Source organism: Salvelinus sp. IW2-2015, linkage group LG15, assembly GCF_002910315.2.
Source record: "Salvelinus sp. IW2-2015 linkage group LG15, ASM291031v2, whole genome shotgun sequence".
NCBI classification, from domain to species: Eukaryota; Metazoa; Chordata; class Actinopteri; order Salmoniformes; family Salmonidae; genus Salvelinus; species Salvelinus sp. IW2-2015.
The window spans coordinates 21,726,633-21,748,886 of NC_036855.1; the positions used below are offsets into that span (position 1 = coordinate 21,726,633).

At 41.5% G+C, this 22,254-nt stretch overlaps 1 protein-coding gene across 1 annotated transcript in view; it reads left to right on the plus strand.

Moving 5' to 3' along the window:
- LOC111973795 (anthrax toxin receptor 1) overlaps positions 1-19,217 on the plus strand; it is a 70,564-nt gene extending 51,347 nt beyond the window's left edge. The window contains exons 15-18 of the mRNA XM_070447027.1: positions 5,242-5,337; positions 5,598-5,765; positions 6,453-6,533; positions 16,897-19,217. Coding sequence (XP_070303128.1) covers positions 5,242-5,337; positions 5,598-5,765; positions 6,453-6,533; positions 16,897-17,358 — 807 coding nt within the window. The 3' untranslated portion in view covers positions 17,359-19,217. The remainder of the gene's footprint in view (positions 1-5,241; positions 5,338-5,597; positions 5,766-6,452; positions 6,534-16,896) is intronic.
- The last annotated feature ends 3,037 nt before the right edge of the window (positions 19,218-22,254 follow it).

Sequence of the window (22,254 nt, forward strand, 5' to 3'; positions counted from 1 at the left end):
CCCCCCCCCCATGTACAGTATGATAAAAATAAAGTGAGATTTTTCAAAGTAACCACCCTTTGCCTTGATGACAGCCTTGATAACAGCTTTGCACAATCTTGCCATTCTCTCAACCATCTTCATGAGGAATGCTTTTCCAACAGTCTTGAAGGAGTTCCCGCATATGCTGAGCACTTGTTGGCTGATTTTATTTCACTCTGCGGTCCAACTCATCCCAAACCATCTCAATTGGGTTGAGTGTGGGTGATTGTGGAAGACAGGTCATCTGATGCAGCACTCATCACTCTCCTTGGTCAAATAGCCCTTACACAGCCTGGAGGTGTGTTGGGTCATTGTCCTGTTGAAAAACAAATGATAGTCCCGCTAAGCACAAACCAGATGGAATGGCATATCGCTGCAGAATGCTGTGGTAGCCGTGCTGGTTAAATCACTGACAGTGTCACCAGAAAAGCACCATCACACCTCCTTCTATGCTTCACTGTGAGAACCACACATGTGGAGATCATCTGTTCTCCTACTCTGCGTCTCACAGACACAGAGGTTGACATCAAAAATTTGGACTCATCAGACCAAAGGACAGATTTCCAACGGTCTAATGTCCCTTGCTCGTGTTTCTTGGCCAAAGCAAGTCTCTTCTTCTTTTTGGTGTCCTTTATTGGTGGTTTCTTTGCAGCAATTCAACCATGAAGGCCGGATTCACACAGTCTCCTCTGAACAGTTGAGATGTGTCTTACTTGAACTCTGTGAAGCATTTATTTGGTCTGCAATCTGAGGTGCAGTTAACATTAATGAACTTATCTTCTGCAGCAGAGGTAACTCTGGGTCTTCCTTTCCTGTGGCAGTCCTCATGAGAGCCAGTTTCATCATAGCACTTGATGGTTTTTGCGACTGTACTTGTGAAAAATTTCAAGAACTTTGTAAGTTTCCTCATTGACTAACCTTCATGTCTTAAAGTAATGAGGGACTGTCGTTTCTCTTTGATTATTTGAGCTGTTCTTGCCATAATATGGACTTGGTCTTTTACCAAGGAGGGCTATCTGCTGTATGCCACCTCTACCTTGTCACAACACAACTGATTGGCTCAAACACATTAAGAAGGAAAGAAGTTCCTCAACTTTTACAAGGCACACCTGTTAATTGAAATGCATTCCAGGTGGCTCCCTCATGAAGCTGGTTGAGAGAATGCCAATATTGTGCAAAGTTGTCATCAAGGCAAAGGGTAGCTACTTTGAAGAATGTCAAATATAAAATATTTTAACACTTTTTTTTTTGGTTACTACACGCTTCCTTGTGTTATTTCATAGTTTTGATGTCTTCACTATTATTCTACAATGAGGAAATAGTAGAAAGAAAAAAAGAAAAACCCTTGAATGGGTAGGTGTGTCCAAACTTTTGACTGGTACGGTAGGTATGCTGTTGCTCCACTTCTCAAAAGGTCAATGGGTTCTGATCTGTGCAGTCTGAATTACACTTTGACTAGAGCAGAACCAATATGTTTGTGTATGAGTCAATGTTGTGACCCTTTGTTCTCCTGTACTCCTAGGTGTGAAGCCATTAATAGTGGAAGATACGTATCTCCTCTGTCCTGCACCCATTCTCCAGGAAGAGGGAATGTAAGTACTATAATCACTGAAAGAATATCAGTTTTTCTCTTTATCTGCTGTTTACCTGCTGATGTTTCTGTCACCCATCCTAACCACACGCTATCTCTTTACACCCCTATTGTGTTCCAGGGCAGCCAACCTCTATGTCAGCATGAATGAAGGTCTCAGTTTTATCTCCAGTTCAGTCACCATTACAACAGTGGGCTGTGTAAGTACAGTGGGGTGGTGCATGTTGTTGCAGTACCCCCATCAAAGACTCACATGAACCAATAACTGTCCCAAACTATGACAGTTAGTCCCCTGTAGTTACATGATTACAGGCACTTTAACTTTCTGATGGGTCTCAGCCTTTGCACTGTGGTGGAACATGCAGGTCAGTGGAGACTGAGTTTGACCTGTGTCCCTCTCTCTCTCTCTCTCTCTTTGTCCCAGTCTGATGGAACCATCCTGGCCATCGCCCTGCTCATCCTCATGATGCTCTTAGTCTTCATGCTGCTCTGGTGGTTCTGGCCTCTCTGCTGCACTGTGGTGAGTCACATACACTATCTGTCACATTCACACTCATGGACAGTGTCTTAAAAGCTTGAACCTTTTTTAAACTTTTATTTTATTAAATACAAATGGCCCTATATGGTAGACCTGTGTGTAGCTTGAAGCATTCCCAGTAAGTCTTTTCTGAGAGAACTCTATGTACTTTATTTATGTACTTTATCACAGATGATCACGGATGTATTTTACGGAGTTATTTTATCTGAATAAATCACACTCAAGTCATCTTGCTAATCTAAACAGTATTTCCATGGTGAGATGGGTTATATGAGTCAGTGAAGGATGAGACTCTTTGGCCTTTTTGCCTCCAATTGATTTAATTAGTCCATTATGCCCGTAGGCCACCAGAGGTCAGTGGTAAAGGTGTGCTGAAGTACTTAGTCCCTCTGTTGAAGTAGTTTGTTCCACTGGAGGGTCACAGAACAGTGGTTCTCAGCTCCAAGGTCGAGGACGATATAGCTTCTTTATGCTGTTCTAGTATTTAGACAAAAATCCTCCCAGCTAGGCCTGACAAAATGGATCACAATTTAACCGCTTTGGTCTCCTATACGGAATTAAAAATGTGTATTTCCCATCAAGCCTGGAAACAGAGAAGTTGGAAAGACGCAGATTTTTTTTTTTTTATATGTTACACTCTCTTTTTAGTTCTTGTCAGTTATTTTCAGTGGAAACCCTTGCCCAGCACTGTTTAGGAGAGTGATGCTATGTTACCATGGGAAATCAGATAGCATCCCAGCCTTTGGGATTGGGAAGCACAGGGGAAAATAATCTAATTTCAAGTAATGAATATTCATTGCCTTGGCCGGGTTCATTTCTAAGGAAATGTACTTAGTTATAGTTGCTCAACGTTTTGTTAGCCATGGACACACCCCAAGCATGTATTTTCCTATAGATTGAGCAATGTGAATGAGGAAAATACAGATTATCAATATTTACTAAACATCTCAATGATTTTAATATTTTTCTACATCATCACAGGGCTCTGCCAAAATCCAACAGGAGGAGCTGGTAGTTAAAAGCCTACATGTCTGTGAAGATGTCCTTTTTTCTGGAACATATTTTACACAGGGTTTCTTGAATTTCCTCATAGCTAAAAACAGAAAAACAAGTGAGCGTGGAGCATAGACTCGAATGCCCTTTACTATTCCCCCACCCCCCTTGTAAATAGTAGGAAAAAGGAGAGAGAAAAACAATTCCTGAGCCATGTGTTTTCATGCAACCCTGTTTTTGGCACACATTACTGTGACATATATTTTAATGTGTTTTTGAAGTACATTTGCTTTTTTACATGCTTGTCACGAGTGTAAACTCCCCCCCCCCTCTTTCTCTCACCATAGATTATCCATGAGCCCCCACCAGCAGTAGTGGAAGACAGTTCGGTAGGTAAACCCTTGATGTTGATTACTTTCGGGGTGTGGGTTAATATATTTTATGTCTTCTATTGGTCTCCAGAAGAAAAGTTTCCATTCACTCACTGTTACACAATGATATGGCTGTTAAATTATGTAATGGCCATTAAGCAGAACATAAATACACTTGCAGCCATTTGTTTTATAGTTAAAGTAGTCACATTCTTTTTTTGGAGATTTTTACTGAACAACAGTTATCCTTGATGTATATTCCCTATCCACGAGAGAGAAAACCTAGGCTACAAGGACAGTGTAGCACATCCATTTGAAGTGTTAATAGGTGTAGGAACCCATTGCTTATGGTCCATTTTCTTCAATAACCTCAACTCACTGACCTTTAATATTCCCCTTGATTTTATAGACTGACATATGACCAAGCTGTTTCTTCCGCCCATGTCATGAGGACAACACCCTCCCACTATGAAGCCCTTACTCTCAGCAAATACCTTCTGATAAAAAGGCATGAGAGCTTCTTTGAACAGACCCTTCTCTGGTCACTGTACAAACTGATCATCCATTTCTATACCTCCCCTGTATGATAAAAATAAAGCTGAGAATAATTGTCCCTTTACTTCACTGTATGGGATTTTCTTTAAGTTTAAGGTTTCAACTAAGGCCTTATTTAAGAGCCATCTGTTAGGAATCCTTTCCTTGAAATCCCTCCAGACCTCTGGAAATTCACTGACTAATCAGATGAAACAAACAATACTTCACAACAATAAATACTTTCACAGTGAACAACAAACAGCACCGCAAATGACTCTACTTACAAACATTTTCAACTGTCAACAGAATTCTATCAAATTTGACTCATTTGAATGTCATTAAGCTTTTTTACAGCACACACTCTCTTCATAAATGTTGCAATATTTCCTTTTATTATAGACCCATTTTTTTTTTTTTTGGGGGGGGGTACGCGACTATGGTTGTCATCAGGAAAGAATAGAGAGACAGGTGTATACTGTAGTGACACAATCCAAGTACTTGTCTTCTCAACTGATATCATTATGTTTATACCAGTGCTTCTTTTAGATGTTGATTTTGTAAGATATCGATTGTCMTAAGATCACCTCATTAACCCGGCACATGGAATGTCCACACAAAATTGGTGAAGTAAGCATCTCCCCCACTCCAATTCAATTAGATCATATAGGAGGTATCTCCTCCTTTTTTTCTGTGAAGCTCTTTGCCCATTGTCTGTGTCTCTCTGAGGGTCAGCGAGGGTGATGGCGTCAGCCTATTGTTATTGCCACCTCCTCCCTGGCAGGCCCGCATCATAGTCCTGATGGATTCAATTAATCTGAATCTGGGCATGTGAAAGAGCTGAAACATGAGGAGGTGGGCTGTGGGCTCTGTCATTTCCTCTGATCTGACGCACGCCACGGACGGGACTGGAGGTAATGAGGCGAGGGGGAGAGTGAGTAGATGGAGACTGACTTAGACAATAAAGGAAATCATACCCAGGGCCTGAAATATTAGACTGAGAGTAGGGTATATGAAAGATGGAGAGACAGGGGGCTTGGTCTTTAAACTGTATCTCAGAACCAACAGTACCAGTGTGTGTGAAATGATCAATCAATCATCTCAGACCTACATTAACCCTGTCTTAGATACTGTGAACCACATGTGAGATATTAACACCTGTCTTTACACACTCTCTCTATTTCCCCCCACTTCAGGATGAGGAAGAAGATGGGATGCCCAAGAAGAAGTGGCCCACGGTTGATGCTTCCTATTATGGGGGTAGAGGTGTGGGTGGAATCAAAAGGATGGAGGTGAGCTTCCCTGGAGCCCTGCTGTGTTTAAGTGCTGACAACCAGATTTCATTCCCACTACTGTACTTCATACTACTGTAATGTACCTGCCCTCCCTCACAATCTACAGCTGTCCTCTCCATGCTATTTGACACAGGAAGACTCTGTTTGAAAGAACAGCAATGGCAAACAATCAAGCACACACTCAGTGGTTGATCCGACTGATTGAATTTGGTTGAAATGAAGCTAGACCGATCTTAAAACCTCTTGTTATTTGTCAGGTGCGTTGGGGTGAGAAAGGCTCTACTGAGGAGGGAGCCAAGCTGGAGAAGGCCAAGAACGCCAGGGTGAAGATGCCCGAGCAGGAGTTTATACAGACCCCGACTCGCATCCTCAACAATGGCACGCGCAAGCCTCCTGGCCCTCATAAGTGGTACTCACCAATTAAGGTATTGACCTGGACAATACATTGCACACACAGTTGTCAAGTTCAATCACATACTCAACATAGGTTCCTTTATATATGGCCATGTATTTGACTGATAGGATGGGTTGAAGCTGGAGTTTATTATGTAGGCATTTCATATTTTAGTGTTGGGGTCCCAGTCCTTACGTGACCACTGGTATGGAGCCCCTACACACAGGGCCAGGTGCTAGTTAAAGGCATTGTTCTATATGTCCTGACAGTCAGCAGGGGATGGCTAATTGAAACCAGATACACACTGGACTGACCTCCAGGGGACAAGGGCTGCAGAACCAGTAGTTTTGTGTAGAAAAACAGATTATTTTTGTTCTGCCCCTTCCCCAACCTCTTATTAATGGCTGGGTCTATGCAGAATTCACAATGAGCAAATATAATTTGTTCAGGTTCTGGCTTTGATAATAATCTGGGTCAGCTGTTTTATAATTAAATTGAATTTCAATCTACAAAGTGAACACTCTAATTGGTAACAGATAGACATGCATTGAGAAAATTAGGAAGTTATGGGTTGAGTTCGAAGATAATCCCTGGAAATTCATGTAAAGTATTAGTATAGTGTGTAAATGTATGTTGCATAGCGACTTATAGTCACACCAACACAAAACCATGCACAAAAAGCATCTTATTGGTATTGTGTACTGCTCTGTGATTGCAGGGCAAGCTGGATGCTCTGTGGGTTTTGCTGAGGAAAGGCTATGACCGTGTGTCTGTGATGCGACCACACCCAGGAGATAAGGTAAGACCCAACAAGCTGGATACATGTAGACAGAGCAAGGTTCATGTGAGGTCCCCTTCTACAACCCAACTCTGCCTGCGTCATATGGAACCCAGGGCTCTATGAAACACGTCATGGTTTCCACTGGAGGAAAATGTAATTATTTTAGCAATTTTCCTGATCAAGCAACCTGTAACTAACCGGCGTATAGCAACACAAGTGTTCTGTACAGGAGTCTCTAAAACATACTGTAGCTATACTATTATAGCGCCACATGATGTTCATTGACCTGTTTAAATCTATCAGAGGTTGTGACTTTCAACTATTAAACAATAAGGTTTTGAAATAAGTTATATTTCAATAGGGAACTATGAAATCCAAGCAAAACAAATATTGTGTTAACATTTTTACTTGTAATTTGCTAAGGGGTATAGTCCATTATTCCATTAGAAACTCCATCACTCCCTCCTCCTCCTCCACCATAAAGCCAGTCTGTGTTTTTATTTGGTGACGCATGAATCAGGCTTTGCATGATGAGTACATTTTGAAGCAACAGAAAATGTAGCAACATAAATGGGCACAGCTGCCAGTAATAAAGCACACATACTGTAGAAAGAGAGGACTGCTGGGAAAACTACAGTAGTAGTGAGCTGGCACCCATGACTTTAGAAACCCCCGAGAGTTACAGGTTGTGTTGAGAGTTACAGGCTGTGTTGAGAGTTACAGGCTGTGTTGAGAGTTACAGCCTGTGTTGAGAGTTACAGGCTGTGTTGAGAGTTACAGCCTGTGTTGAGAGTTACAGCCTGTGTTGAGAGTTACAGCCTGTGTTGAGAGTTACAGCCTGTGTTGAGAGCTGTGCATACGAAGGTTGTTGGTGGCACCTTAATTGGGTAGGACGGCCTCGTGGTAATGGCTGGAGCGGAATTAGTGGAATGGTATCAAATACATCAAACACATGGTTTCCATGTGTCTGATTCCATTCCATTTGCTCAGTTCCAGACATTATTATGAGCCGTCCTCCACTCAGAAGCCTCCACTGGAGCTGTGGTTAGGTTCGACTGGGCTGTGCTGAGGAGAATGAGAACAGAGAGGAAGATTGATTCAGTAGACTCTACTTCCTCCTTCACAGGAAGTTCAACCTGAATTAATGTGTAGCTATTCAGGGTGGATGGGGCTAAGTGTATTGTCAGCAAAGTTCTTCAGTCATGTCATCTGAGGGATGGGCTCAAACAAATAATTCTCTAAAGATTTTAGCATTTTCCAATGTGGCTGATTTATTCATTTTTCCTTGTACATAAAGCTATGTGGTTAATTGTGTAACTTGTTGATGCGAATGTGAAGATATTACAGTAAAGTACACAGCAGGGCGAGGGGAAGCATTGTGCCCTTGCGGGGAGCACATGAAAGGCCTGTTACACTGACTGAACACAAAATTACCAATGAGGCTTTTTATACTGTCTTCTTAGGTACAACTGTTTACTGCAGCTCCATTGGTCTGCACACCCCACTCACTGTAAGATGGTGAATAGAGACAGTGGAAATTACAGAGACATCAGAAAACTTGCAACGCTGTCATGAATTTACTTTTGCCAGCACATGAGGGGAAATAAGACTTAAAAAGCAAAAATAAAAACCAGCAGACTCTATTCTAATGCCTATCACACTGTAAATGACTGCTGACATTAATAACAACTAAGCCGTACATAATTAAGAGTAGGAGTGAAACCTCATCTCCATAAAGCTGTTAGTTCATTAGTACACAGGAAGCTAGGCAGAGAGCTCTCTAGTTTTCTTGTTGACTCTCAGTAAACAAGCCTGCTCTGGTTGCAATTAAGACCTCAAGTTAAGGCATTGTTTTTATAGTTTCCTCCAAACCAATGCAGCTGTGGGAGGGAAAGAATCTGGCCAGGATTTCAGCAATACTCCCACTTGACATCACATACTCAGTCCGATTCCCTTTATCCAATGTTCCAGTGCACTGACAGGGCTAGTGGGGAGAGAGCAGAGTCCCTGCTTCCTCTCCTCTGCCCCTGTGTTGGTGCCAGGAGAGAACAACTGCCCCCTCTCACTGAAGCCACGGAAGTTCAAGGCCAAGTGCAGAACTGCAGAAAACAGGATCCCCAGTCAATGGAAAAATGTAAAACTTCGTGTAAATAACATTTTTAGAAGACAATCATGGTACCAATAATATACCAGATGTATGTCCTTGAACCAATCATTTTAAAATCACACACAGAACAAGTTATAAGGACAATTTAGTTGCTAATGGCAGACTGAGGACCCTGGTTGGCCTTCAACTAGAGTTATTCAATAAGAGGGGGAGCACTGAGCTAGCCCGTAACATCACTTCCTGGATTAGCTCAAACTGTGCATGTTATGTGTCCTTGAGATGCCATTTTAACCAACTTCATTTGGTTTCAATGCGCTATGACGTCTTCTCAATAGGAATGAATGGTGTCACATGATCAATGGCTTTGTCCATTCACATACAGTCATTGGTTGGGGCTCTAATGAGGAGCTGTACTGTTTTCAATTTAAGACACAAAGAAAACATCATGGTGTGGTGGCACACAGCAAGGGTTGCATCAGCTGTAGATATTTCATCCACATTTGGGATTCATTGTTTTACGTCTTAGTTTGTGCTTTGAAGTCAGAGAGCTGAACTCAAGAAGTAAAACCTATTTGTATTCCTTTCAGGTAGTCTTTCATAAATGTATAAATGGTCAGGGGGCAGTAAAAAAAGGTCTGCTCTGCTACGTGAGTCAAGGGAATAGGAGTGTTGATTTGAATTAGTGGTTCAACCTCAGGATTCCCAACAGCAGTCAGTAAAGGTCTCACCAGCCTGCCTCAGTGCTCCTACAGGATGAGGCTCCTCATGCTCTCACACTTCAGTCCTCTCTCAGGCTGCTCCACAGGGACCAAGATAGACCCAGACAACTGGTAACCTATCCACTGTAGTTGGATTGTAAGGAGAGAGGTAGGTAGGCAGCTTAACCGATTTAAGCACAAAAAAGGGTATACACGCAATATTGTCACTGACAATAATCCTGACAGGAGGAAAGCTCACACAGAAAGCAAAGCATGTACGTAGGGTAATTGTTTAATATTCCAAAACATAAGCCAGTGTTCCAAAACACTGGCTATTGTTTGGAATATAAATGCATAAATACATCCAAGCTAAACTGCCTCCTCTTCCTAGTATACTGATGGCTAATGTCCAATTGCTGGAAAATAAACTTTGTGAACTCACAGCAAGGCTTCAATTGCAGAGGGACATCAGGGAATGCTGGGACTTTGTTTTTACTGAGACGTGGCTTACGGACAATACAATCGGCTCTGCTATTCAACCAGATGGCTTCTCCATATTTCGAATGGATCGAACGGCGGCTTCTGGTTAGAGTCAGAGAGATAGGGGTATGTTTTCTCATAAACAATTCCTGGTGGACCTACGTTGAAAACATTGAGAGTTCCTGTTAGCCCAACCTGGAGTTTCTGATGCTAAAATGCCGACCCCACTATATGCTGAGGGAATTCACGTGTGTTATTATAACAGCTTTGTACATACCGCCACAAACAAACACCAAGACGGCACTCAGCGAACTGTACAAGATCATTAGCCAACAGGAATCCGCTCACCCGGAAGCAGTCGCGGGTGACTTTAGTGCAGCTTTAGACATTATCGATTATAGTCTGCTGCTGGATAAACGTACGTGTTATGGCTTTACACACCCTGCTATAATGTAGATAAAGAGAGGGTGTTCTGTAATGGAAGCCTCTCAGATATAATCCAGTTATAATCAGGAATTCCCCAGGGTAGCTGTTCAGGCCCCTTGCTTTTTAAAATGTTTACTAACGGCATGCTACTGACTTTGAGTAAAGCCAGAGTGTCTATGTATGCAGATGACTCAACACTATATATGTCAGCTACCACAGCAACTGAAATGACTGCAACACTCAACAAAGAGCTGCAGTTAGTTTCAGAGTGGGTGGCAAGGAATAAGTTAGCCCTAAATATTTCTAAAACTAAAAGCATTGTATTTGGAACAAAACTTGCACTAAACCCTAAACCTCAACTAAATCTTGTAATAAATAATGTGGAAATTGAGCTAGTTGAGATGACTAAACTGCTTGGAGTAACCCTAGATTGTAAACTGTCATGGTCAAAACATATTGATGCAGTAGTAGCTAAGATGGGAAGAAGTCTGTCTATAATAAAGCAATACTCTGCTTTCTTAACAACACTATCAACAAGGCAGGTCCAACAAGCAACATCAAGTTACTGACGCAAGCAGTAAAATTTGATWWAAAAAAACAGATAAAAAACATCTTATGGAACAGCAGAGACTGTGAAGCAAAACAAACATTGGCACAGATACATGCATACACACACACACATGATAACATACATTATATACATTGTCATGACGTTGCCCTCTTTGGGTACAGTGAGCACCAACCTCCCTCTCTCTGTCTTCAACAACCAGGCTACTGTGGTCAGAGAGGTTGTAAATTCCTGTTGGAGATTATCTCCTCATGGCCACAGTATAGAGAGAGAGTGAGTTTTCATAGAGAGAACAAAGGAATTTCTTCCACCTCACAGAACTTGAGGTCCGAACAACATTTATGTTCTGGAGAAGGTATAAAAGATCGGTGAAGAATCCAGCTACGAACTGGTCCGTTTGGTACAATTTTGTGAAACTCATGGGAGACAATAGGGCCACCTTACCATAACGCTGTTTAAACAATAGCCTCAGATATGAGGCTTACATCTAATTGTTGTATAAGATGAATGAGTGAGGATGATACTGTTTGTGAAATTGTGTAATGTGATTTTGGACTGTTTAATGAAGGAAACTCCAATTCCCTTTYGAGTTTAACTAAATCAGAGGACCGCCTATGAGCACAGTTATGGTCTTGTGTCCTGGGACAGGCCCTTTTCTGCTCTTCCAAATAAAACCCCCACCCGGGTTTTCTATCACGAGGCCGAGCTTACCTCAATTACGAGATGGCTAAAGGTTGCAGACCAGCTTACCTCGATAACGAGAGGGCCAAGGTTTGAGACCAGACTCCTGAACTTTGAACCATTCCACGTGGTTAAACTCTTAAACTATCGATACCGACAGAATAAGAACAAGTCTTTGATATTAATTACTAGTCTGCAGCTAGGAATTCGGTATCATTGAACGCGAAGACCGACAACCGCCGAAACATCTATCCTATAACGACATGAATGAATGTCACTCTGAACTATTCATTCTAACCACGACAGAGAGAGAGAGAGAGAGGGCGGACAGACTCTCCAACAGAAACAAACTTTTCAACAGAGATCCCGACGACACACTGAGCGTAAATATATATATTGATTGCAATTGTTCCCGAATGAGTGAGCGTTCATGTGCAAAGGATTAGCATTTCAATTGTTATAATTATCACTCTGTCTAACAAGCCGCCATACCGGTTTAGCCCACTAGGGCACATCCCCCTATCATTTCTTTGTTAACATATCTATTTTGTTTGTTTGTGTGATGCATTTCTGTGAATTACTTAGTTAGTAAATAAATGATTTTAAGACAATTTATGTATGGATGACTCATAGTGAAGACTGATAACCAACAATTTGGAATGAGACTAACGTAAGGTAAATAATAATTCATTAATTCGAAGACTAATTGAGCAGATATTAAAATATCTGAAAGTTATATTAGGAAAATTATAACTTTGTAATCTGATTATTTTCCTTGGGGCCCCGACTTTCTAGTTAATTACAGTTACACGATTAATCAGTTTAATCGCATAATAATAATTTCAGAGAGTTATTTGATAAATAAGTCTTCAGTTTTAATGATGTCAAAGACACGACAACATACACCTGGATTTAGCACTGTAGATATGTGGTAGTGGTGGAGTAGGGGCCTGAGGGCACATAGTGTGTTGTGAAACCTGTGAATGTGTTGTAATGTTTTCAAAATTGTATAAACTGCCTTAATTTTGCTGGACCCAAGTTTCAGAAGAAAGTTATTCATTTCTGGCAATTTTGAGCCTGTAATCGAACCCACAAATGCTGATGCTCCAGACACTCAACTAGTCTAAAGACGGCCAGTTTTATTGCTTCTTTAATCAGAACAACAGTTTTTAGCTGTGCTAACATAATTGCAAAAGAGTTTTCTAATGATCAATTAGCCTTTTAAAATGATAAACTTGGATTAGCTAACACAACGTGCCATTGGAACACAAGAGTGATGGTTGTTGATAATGGGCCTCTGTACGCCTATGCACAGTAGATATTCCATTAAAAATCAGCCGTTTCCACCTAAAATAGTCATTTACAACATTAACAATGTCTACACTGTACTTCTGATCAATTTGATGTTCTTTTAATGGACAAAAAATTTGCTTTTCTTTCAAAAGCAAGGACATTTCTAAGTGACCCCAAAATTTGGAATGGTAGTGTACATATACAGTTGAAGTCGGAAGTTTACATACACCTTTAAACTCAGTTTTTCACAATTCCTGACATTTATTCCTAGTAAAAATTCCTCTCTTATGTCAGTTAGGATCACCACTTTATTTTAAGAATGTGAAATGTCAGAATAATTGTAGAGAGAATGATTAATTTCAGCTTTTATTTCTTTCATCACATTCCCAGTGGGTAAGAAGTTTACATACACTCAATTAGTATTTGGTAGCATTGTCTTTAAAWTGTTTAACTTGGGTCAAATGTTTTGGGCAGCCTTCCACAAGCTTCCCACAATAAGTTGGGTGAATTTTSGCCCATTCCTCCTGACAGAGCTGGTGTAACTGAGTCAAGTTTGTAGGCCTCCTTGCTCATACATTTTCTATGGGATTGAGGTCAGGGCTTTGTGATGGCCACTCCAATACCTTGACTTTGTTGTCCTTAAGCCATTTTGCCACAACTTTGGAAGTATGCTTGGGGTCATTGTCCATTTGGAAGACCCATTTGCGACCAATACTTAACTTCCTGACTGATGTCTTGAGATTTTGCTTCAATATATCCACATAATTTTCCAGCCTCATGATGCCATCTATTTTGTGAAGTGCACCAGTCCCTCCTGCAGCAAAGCACCCACACAACATGATGCTGCCACCCCCGTACTTCACGGTTGGGATGGTGTTCTTCGGCTTGCAAGCCTCCCCCTTTTTCCTCCAAACATAACGATGGTCATTATAACCAAACAGTTATATTTTTGTTCCATCAGACCAGAGGACATTTCTCCAAAAAGTACGATCTTTGTCCCCATGTGCAGTTGCAAACCGTAGTTTGGSTTTTTTATGGTGGTTTTGGAGCAGTGGCTTCTTCCTTGCTAAGCGGCCTTTCAGGTTATGTCGATATAGAACTTGTTTTACTGTGGATATAGATACTTTTGTACCTATTTCCTCCAGCATCTTCACAAGGCCTTTGCTGTTGTTCTGGGATTCATTTGCACTTTTCGCACCAAGTACGTTCATCTCTAGGAGACAGAACGCGTCTCCTTCCTGAGCGGTATTATGGTTGCGTGGTCCCATGGTGTTTATACTTGGATACTATTGTTTGTACAGATGAACGTGGTACCTTCAGGCATTTGGAAATTGCTATCAAGGATGAACCAGACTTGTGGTGGTCTACATTTGTTTTTCTGAGGTCTTGGCTGATTTCTTTAGATTTTTCCATGATGTCAAGCAAAGAGGCACTGAGTTTGAAGGTAGGCCTTGAAATACATCGACAGGTACACCTCCAATTGACTCAAATTCTGTCAATTAGCCTATCAGAAGCTTCTAAAGCCATGACATCATTTTCTGGAATTTTCCAAGCTGTTTAAAGGCACAGTCAACTTAGTGTATGTAAACTTCTGACCCACTGGAATTGTGATACAGGGAATTATGAGTGAAATAATCTGTCTGTAAACAATTGTTGGAAAAGTGACTTGTGTCATGCACAAAGTAGATGTCCTAACCGACTTGCAAAAACTATAGTWTGTTAACAAGAAATTTGTGGAGTGGTTGAAAAACTAGTTTTAATGACTCCAACCTAAGTGTATGTAAACTTGTTAAAATGACCATGCATAGATAATAACCAGAGAGTAGCAGCAGCATAAAAAAAAGGGGGGGGACAATGCAAATGGTCTGGGTAGCCATTTGATTAGCTGTTCAGGAGTCTTATTACTTGGGTGTAGAAGCTGTTAGGAAGCCTTTTGGACCTAGACTTGGCGCTCCGGTCCCACTTGCCGTGCAGTAGCAGAGAGAACAGTTTATGACTAGGGTGGCTGGAGTCTTTGACAATTTTTAGGGCCTTCCTCTGACACCGCCTGGTATAGAGGTCCTGGATGGCCGTAAGCTTGACCCCAGTGATGTACTGGGCCTTCGCACTATCCTCAGGAGGCCGAGCAGTTGCCATACCAGGCAGTGATGCAACCAGTCAGGATGCTCTTGATGGTGCAGCTGTAGAACATTTTGAGGATGTGAGGACCCATGCAAAATCTTTTCAGTCTCTCGAGGGGCATGGCCTGAGATCAGCCACCCACATAGTGGATGAAACGGTGGGTTTGCACATCCGAAGAATTTCTACACAAACTGTCAGAAACCGTCTCAGAGAAGCTCATCCGCGTGCTCGTCATCCTCACCAGGGTCTTGAGCTGACTGCAGTTCGGCGTCGTAACTGACTTCAGTCGCAAATGCTCACCTTCGATGGCCACTGTCATGCTGGAAAAGTGTGCTCTTCACAGTTGAATCCCGGTTTCAACTGTACCGGGCAGATGGCAGACAGCATGTATGGCGTCGTGTGGGAGAGTGGTCTGATACCAACATTGTGAACAGAGTGCTTCATGGTGGCAGAGGGGTTATAGTACGGGCAGGCATAAGCTACGGACAATGAACACAATTGCATTTTATCGATGGCAATTTGAATGCACAGAGTTACCTTGATGAGTTACCTTGATGAGATCCTGAGGCCCATTGTTGTGCCATTCATCCGCTGCCATCCCCTCATGTTTTAGCATGATAATGTTTCAGCATGATAATGTTTCAGCATGATAATGTTGTTGATAATGTTGCAAGGATCCGTACACATTTCCTGGAAGCTGAAAATGTCCCAGTTCTTACGTGGCTTGCATACTCACCGGATAAGTCACCCGTTAAGCATTTGGGATGCTCTGGATCGACTTGTACGACAGTGTGTTCCAGCATAATTTTTGCACAGCCATTGAAGAGGAGTGGGACAACCTTCCGCAGGCCACAATCAACAGCCTGATCAACTCTATGCAAAGGAGATGTGTCGCCCTGCATGAGGCAAATGGTGGTCACACCAGATACTGACTGGTATTCTAATCCACGTCCCTACCTTTTTTAAAGGTATTTGTGACCAACAGATGCGTATCGGTATTTCCATTCATGTGAAATCTATAGATTAGGGCCTAATTAATTAATTTCAATTGACTGATTTCCTTATATGAACTGTCACTCAGTAAAGTCTTTGAAATTGTTGCATGTTGCGTATACATTTTTTGCTTCAATTCATGCTACACACACATCACAGCTGTCGCTACCAGACTTTTATTAAACTGCTCAATTTATACACTTGCCTCCCCCCCTACATTTGGATCTATGAATTGTGCCTTCATACGTTATACTTATGCTAAAATCTATTATTCTATTCTATTGCAATTTACTTTATGTTCGTATTCTTATCTTTTATTATTTCTTATTGTTGTTGCATTGTTCTGAAGGAACCTGCAAGTAAGCATTTTGTTGGACGCTGTCTACCATTGCGTATCCCGTACATATGACTAATAAACTTGAAACTACATGAATCTTAAAGCATAGGTCTATGTACTCTCTGTTCTTTGCATTGATATTGTTTGGGATAGCATCACAAACATCTTGTTTTCAGTAAAAGTTTTGCAGCAAGGATTTTTCTTTGGATTTAGCACTGACACTATGCAGACATGAATCATGATGGGAAATCACAGCATGTGTGTTGGTCTCCCTAACCCAGTCATTTGAAATAGAAATGTCGATGGTGGACAGTGCACACGCTCTCTTAAAAAAGTTGCCATGCTGTAGGAACATGTGTTGTAGCAATCAGTCCATTCAATTTGTAACAGTTCGAAGCAAGAGACATTTGTATGCCTCCAGCTAATTCAACTGACCAGCACAACTGACAAAGCAATACAATAGCATAAAATCTCCTCACTGGTGTCTGTGAAACATCAATGTGACCGACTTTCCTAATTTTTATCATGAGATCTGTGTCTCTTAGATGTGTGTAGAGACTGGAGAATGTATACCTTTATTGCTTTTTACTTTGAACCACACCACCTCTACAACTGACCAGTGGATTCAGAAATAATACATTGCGTTATTCTAACCTTGTCGCTCTCTTTCATTTCAGGGCCGATGCATGAACTTCACCCGGGTCAAGTTCAATCCTCCTCCTTGCTACCCCCACTACAACCATCACTCAGTCCCCATCTACACCCCTCCAAGAGGCTGCAACCCACCACCTCCCCAAGGCAAACTCCCCCTTCCTACCGGCAGCCCCCCAGCCTCCCCCTCTCCATCCTCCACCTCCACACTGCCTCCACTGCCCTCAAAACCCCCTCCTTTTTCTACCACTCCTCTTCCTCCCATTACTCCACCTCCTACCATCACACCCCCACCTTACACTCCTCCTCCAACTCCAGCCCTTCCTCCAACCACTCTGCATATACCCCCTCCTCCTATGTGCCCCCCTTCCCCGCCACACCCTGCATCCCCAACCAGCTCCCTGCCCCCAACCCCTCAGGCCCCTCCTCCAGGACAAGGCTCTCTGCCCCCACCCCCTGCCCGCCCACCACCACGCCCCTCTCTGTAAATCCTCAGCAGTGATTGGGAGGGCAGGGGTTGACTAGTACTAGTACAAGGAAGATCAACAGGAATCACAACTGTCCCCTCATTCTACTGCCACCCAGGATATCTGTGTGGCTCACACACTTGTCAGCTATTTGTTTACAGTGGCCCATGTACACATGTAGGTCAAGAGTACAAAGAGAAGTTGTATTTGAGGTTCCACGGATATCTCCTGATGGACAGCTTTCGTTATAGACAGATCTATGTTGTCCATAGCTGGCCAGGTCTGCACAAAACACTGTTACCTTGCCATGGCAATAAGGGCTAAGCCCATCTGTCCATTCTACAACCAACAGAAGAATGGATGGATATCGTCGTAACAAAGTAAAGCCAAGTGTTGGATGGTTGCCTGTTTTWAAAAAATTAACTGAGGCTCTTGAGAGATGGCTGAGGTATTAAGTTCAGAAAGAAATTGAGAGATGTCTCCAAATGACATTCCGATAATGTATCAGTCTGAATTTTCCACATGCAATATTTGTTTTTCAKTGACAAACAAGTTATTATGAGCAGCGGAAGGATTCTTAGAATCACAAAAATGTCCCAGTGCCAAATGCCCTGCTGCATTGCACAATTACTGTCGAGGACAATGTTTCTTAATGACAGCATAAAGGATGATTTTACGCCTTAAATGTGCCTTTAATTAAAAACAGAATGTTATTGGAGAGCAATTACATTCCAGTGGTTTAAGTAATTTGTTCATCCATGTGACAGTGTTTGATTCATATGATGGGTCTTTGTTAGTTTATAGCATTCCTAAAATGCTTTATACATATAGCGTGTATAAATATGTCTTACTTTTTGTCCATTCAGTGTTGGATAACTATTTTGCAGAGTATGATTGTTGTGGTGAAAAAAATWATCATTACGAATAAATGACAATAAATGTGTGCATACGAGTCCTCACAATTATGCCAAATTCCTCAGAATCAGCACTATCAATGGTTAAAGTTATATAGTTGGGTTTACAATGTTGTATTTCATCTCAAAATGTTATGACGTATATATCCTTGGCCTTCCCCCCAAAAATGTAAAAAATGTTTTGTCATTGCTGCTCCTGTGGTTCAATGTGGTTTATTGAAGTCACATTTAAAAAAAATCTAATTACATATTGTGTAACTGACCAAAGAATATCATAGGGTAATGATGGTTAGCCTCTGAACCAGGCCATGACGACTTCAACTATCGATGCTAAGTCTATAGGCAGTCTATGGGTCAAAATATTCCAAGCACAAGTTGGATTATGTAATGCTTTGAGTTGCCCATAAAACAGGATGAGTTTTATGTAAACACACTTGATGAAACTATATGTCTTATTATCACACCCAGACACACATGTAGGCAGGCATCTGCATGTGTGGTTCTGTGCCAGTGACTGGGATCTTGTCCACACAATGGATCAGAATCTCCCCTGCAGCATCAGACACTTTACTATAGCTCCAGATGAGGTGTAATATAGGCCAGGCCTTCTGCCTATCCATAAGAGGAAGATTGGAGACAATCATGGAAAGTTGGCTTTGTATTGAGTCAAGTTCATGAAAGTACATATTGATGTACAGATGTCTGATTTTGTATAGTAAAAGGCGCATCCAAATATTTTGCAATCTGAATATGTGTAGCAAAGGAAGGCATTTTATGTTGGGTCTAGAAAACTTGAAGTGGAGTCACTCTCTGTGTTCCTTTGTGAAGGAATCATATTTTCATTACAGACTTATTGACTTTACATGCACCTGCCAGGCTCTCAGGTCAAAAGAAGTGTACTGTAGCCGCGAAACTGGAAAGCAAGGCAGTATAAGCAAGTACAGATTTAGCTGTCATTGCTATGTAACCAATTGTCATTTAGAATTTATGAAGTAAACGTTGAATCCTTGAAGTAATTTTTTCAAACTGTGTCTTTTTTATGATTTGTTGTTATYCACACATACACTGAGTATACAAAACATGCTCTTTCCATGACATAGACTGACCAGGTGAATCCAAGTGAAAGCTATGCTCCCTTACTGATGTCACTTGTTAAATCCACTTTAATCAGTGTAGATGAAAGGGAGGATACAGATTAAAAAAGTATTCCTAAGCCTTGAGACAATTGAGACATGGATTGTGTATGTGTGCCATTCAGAGTCGTGAATGGGCAGGACAAAATATGTAAGTGCCTTGGAACGGAGTATGGTAGTAGGTGCCAGGTACACCGGTTTGTGTCAAGAACTGCAATGCTGCTGGGCTTTTCACGCTCAACAGTTTCCTGCATGTATCAAGAATGGTCCACCATCCAAWGGACATCCAGCCAACTTGACACAACTGTGGGAAGCATTGGAGTCAACATGMGCCAGCATCCCTGTGAAACGCTTTCAACACCTTGCTGCTCTGAGGGTAAAAGGGGGGGTGCAACTCAATATTAGGAAGGTGTTCCTAATGACATTTAAAGCAGCGAGAGCAATGTCTTGGATTGAAAAACACTGATTTAAAGCAGATTGATACAATTCTTGACCTGTGAAATGTACTATTTCGATGTACTTCATGGTGCTCCTAATGACAAGGTGCAAGCAGGCAATGTCCCATAGTTTAAACACATCACCAGAGACTTGTAAAGAGATTAGTAGACCTCACATTTCATAAAGCCACCCTCTTATCCCCAAATCCCACCCAGCTGGATCATAGGCACGCTCCAAACTCATTCTGGAAGACATCCACATGCCATTATTAGTGGACCTAATTCAGTGCCTCTTTTAAAAATGTTAAATACTAAAAGCATACAAAAGAGAAACATTCAATTTACCAGCTGGTTAGACATCACTGAAGCAATACGTTTTTCAGCCCCTTTCTTTTGAATACCTTGCTCCTAATGTTGTTAAGGATGTTGGAGTCACTGGGTTCACCAACTATGCACCATTTACTAACAGTGCAAAGACTGTACCTCCCTGCCTCAATCATAGAAAAAATTTAATGATTGTGATTCACGGCTAACAGCATCCAGATGTTCATATGTTGAATTATGTCACATCTACAAATGGAGTGAGCTATCTAGGAAAATATTAGACATCATCTAATCTGCAGGAAATGTGGAAAGGCTGTAGGAAAGGCGTGCCAGTATTAATTATACATTACATAATTGTGTTTTGGGCATATAGTGGGAGGGATATAGGGGACATTTGGACGAAATAAAACAATTGTTCACTTGAATCCTCAAACTGAGGAATAAATATATACCAAATATTACTATGTATTAACCAAATAACTCAGAACAAACAACCTATAGACAAAAGGCTTTGGTTGCTTTAAATGGTATATAGAATATTATCCTTTATGTCCCTAGATCACAGAGAAAGGAAATATAATGCTCAGCTGCGTTCATTGACCCCTTCCATAGAGGCCAAACACAATGCAAGAAATGTCTTGGCAGAAGTTGCACACTTTCCACCCCTCATTTCTTCCAAGCCATTATGACATAGTGTTCAAATTCACTGTGTAGTCCTAAGGAGGCCAGCCCTCATCCATCTACAAAGCTCTGTTAACACTGTATCTGGTGGCCCCTCACACTGGATTCAACAGAAGGAAAATAATAACTCAAGAACATTATGACCCAGTAAATCCAGTAGAAAGCCTCTGGTTATTCTTTCTGGGAAGCTAACTGACAGTCAAGTATTCTTCAATTGCGATAAAAGTCAACCGATCACTGCTTTAAGACAAAATGCTCTGTTAAACTCCTTGGTTGAACACACCCAGTCAGTAAACTGATAGGAGTAGGCATCAACAGTAAACACACAACAAAAGCTGTCAATGGACTATACAATAGTCTTCATAATGAGCAGAAGAAATTAGTGCAGATGGACGAAATGAGACAAGGAGAGGAAGCCACTTTAAACTGTTGAGATGCACCCTTGGCAAGGTGTGGCAGCTGCAGCAGCTGTTGATAGTTATTCAAGATCAGAGGTAATTGCACTGTTTGCCACTATATTAGACGCCTTGCCCTTGTTAGTTCATAATGAGGACTGATAAACCCAGAGAACTGAATGCTTAAGGAAAATGATGCTATGACACTGAAATGGTGTGTAAAGGATGTTTACAACGCCTTCTGTCGTCTTTTGACAGTGAACGATCTTAAAGGACTAAAACATATATTTTCAACAATGTTCACTGTGGTTAGAGGATTTAGACTTTTTGGCTCTGTGTATAAGGCTATGGTTGCCTTTGGTGATTGCACAACTCCTGCACTTGAGGCCATTTTAGTACTAAGCCAATGCAATGAAACAATTCTGGAGGCTGCTCTTGTTTTTACCAACTGTTGTGCATGTTTTCTTTCAGCCATACTGAAGTTCAACACAGCCTTTAGGTTGATGCTGTCAGTTGTCATTTCTCATCAGYACATAAATGTGTGTTCAAGTGTCAATGATCGCTGTTATACCTCCYAGGCTATTGGTTCCAAAACTGGCCAAACCGAGAAAGGCTTCAAGACCACCCAATCAATTCTGGCGGCTTGTTCAACTCTTTGTCAGTGCTCCCTGTCAGTTTGCTCAGCCATCTTGGCTTTCAACAGATGCATTGCACCAGGTGTCTCCGCCATGTTGGTTCTACGGGGGTACGTGAGACCAATGTTCTTCACCATCAGGACCCTCACTGGATACTTTGCAGAGGCACTTGCCTTCAGTTGGGACCTGATTCATTGCTTCAAGGAAGTGCTCTTCTCTCAGCAGTTGCGCCTAAAGAAATCACTCCTGTTTCTGTCCGAGGTGGCTCTTTGCATCTTTACCTGACCACTTTGTCTTGGAATGAATATCGTTTTAAGGACTTTTCCTCCAGTAAAGTAACTTGAGTAATGCTTTTCTTTTTAATTCTTTTAACATCTTAAGGAAATGTGCATCCTAGG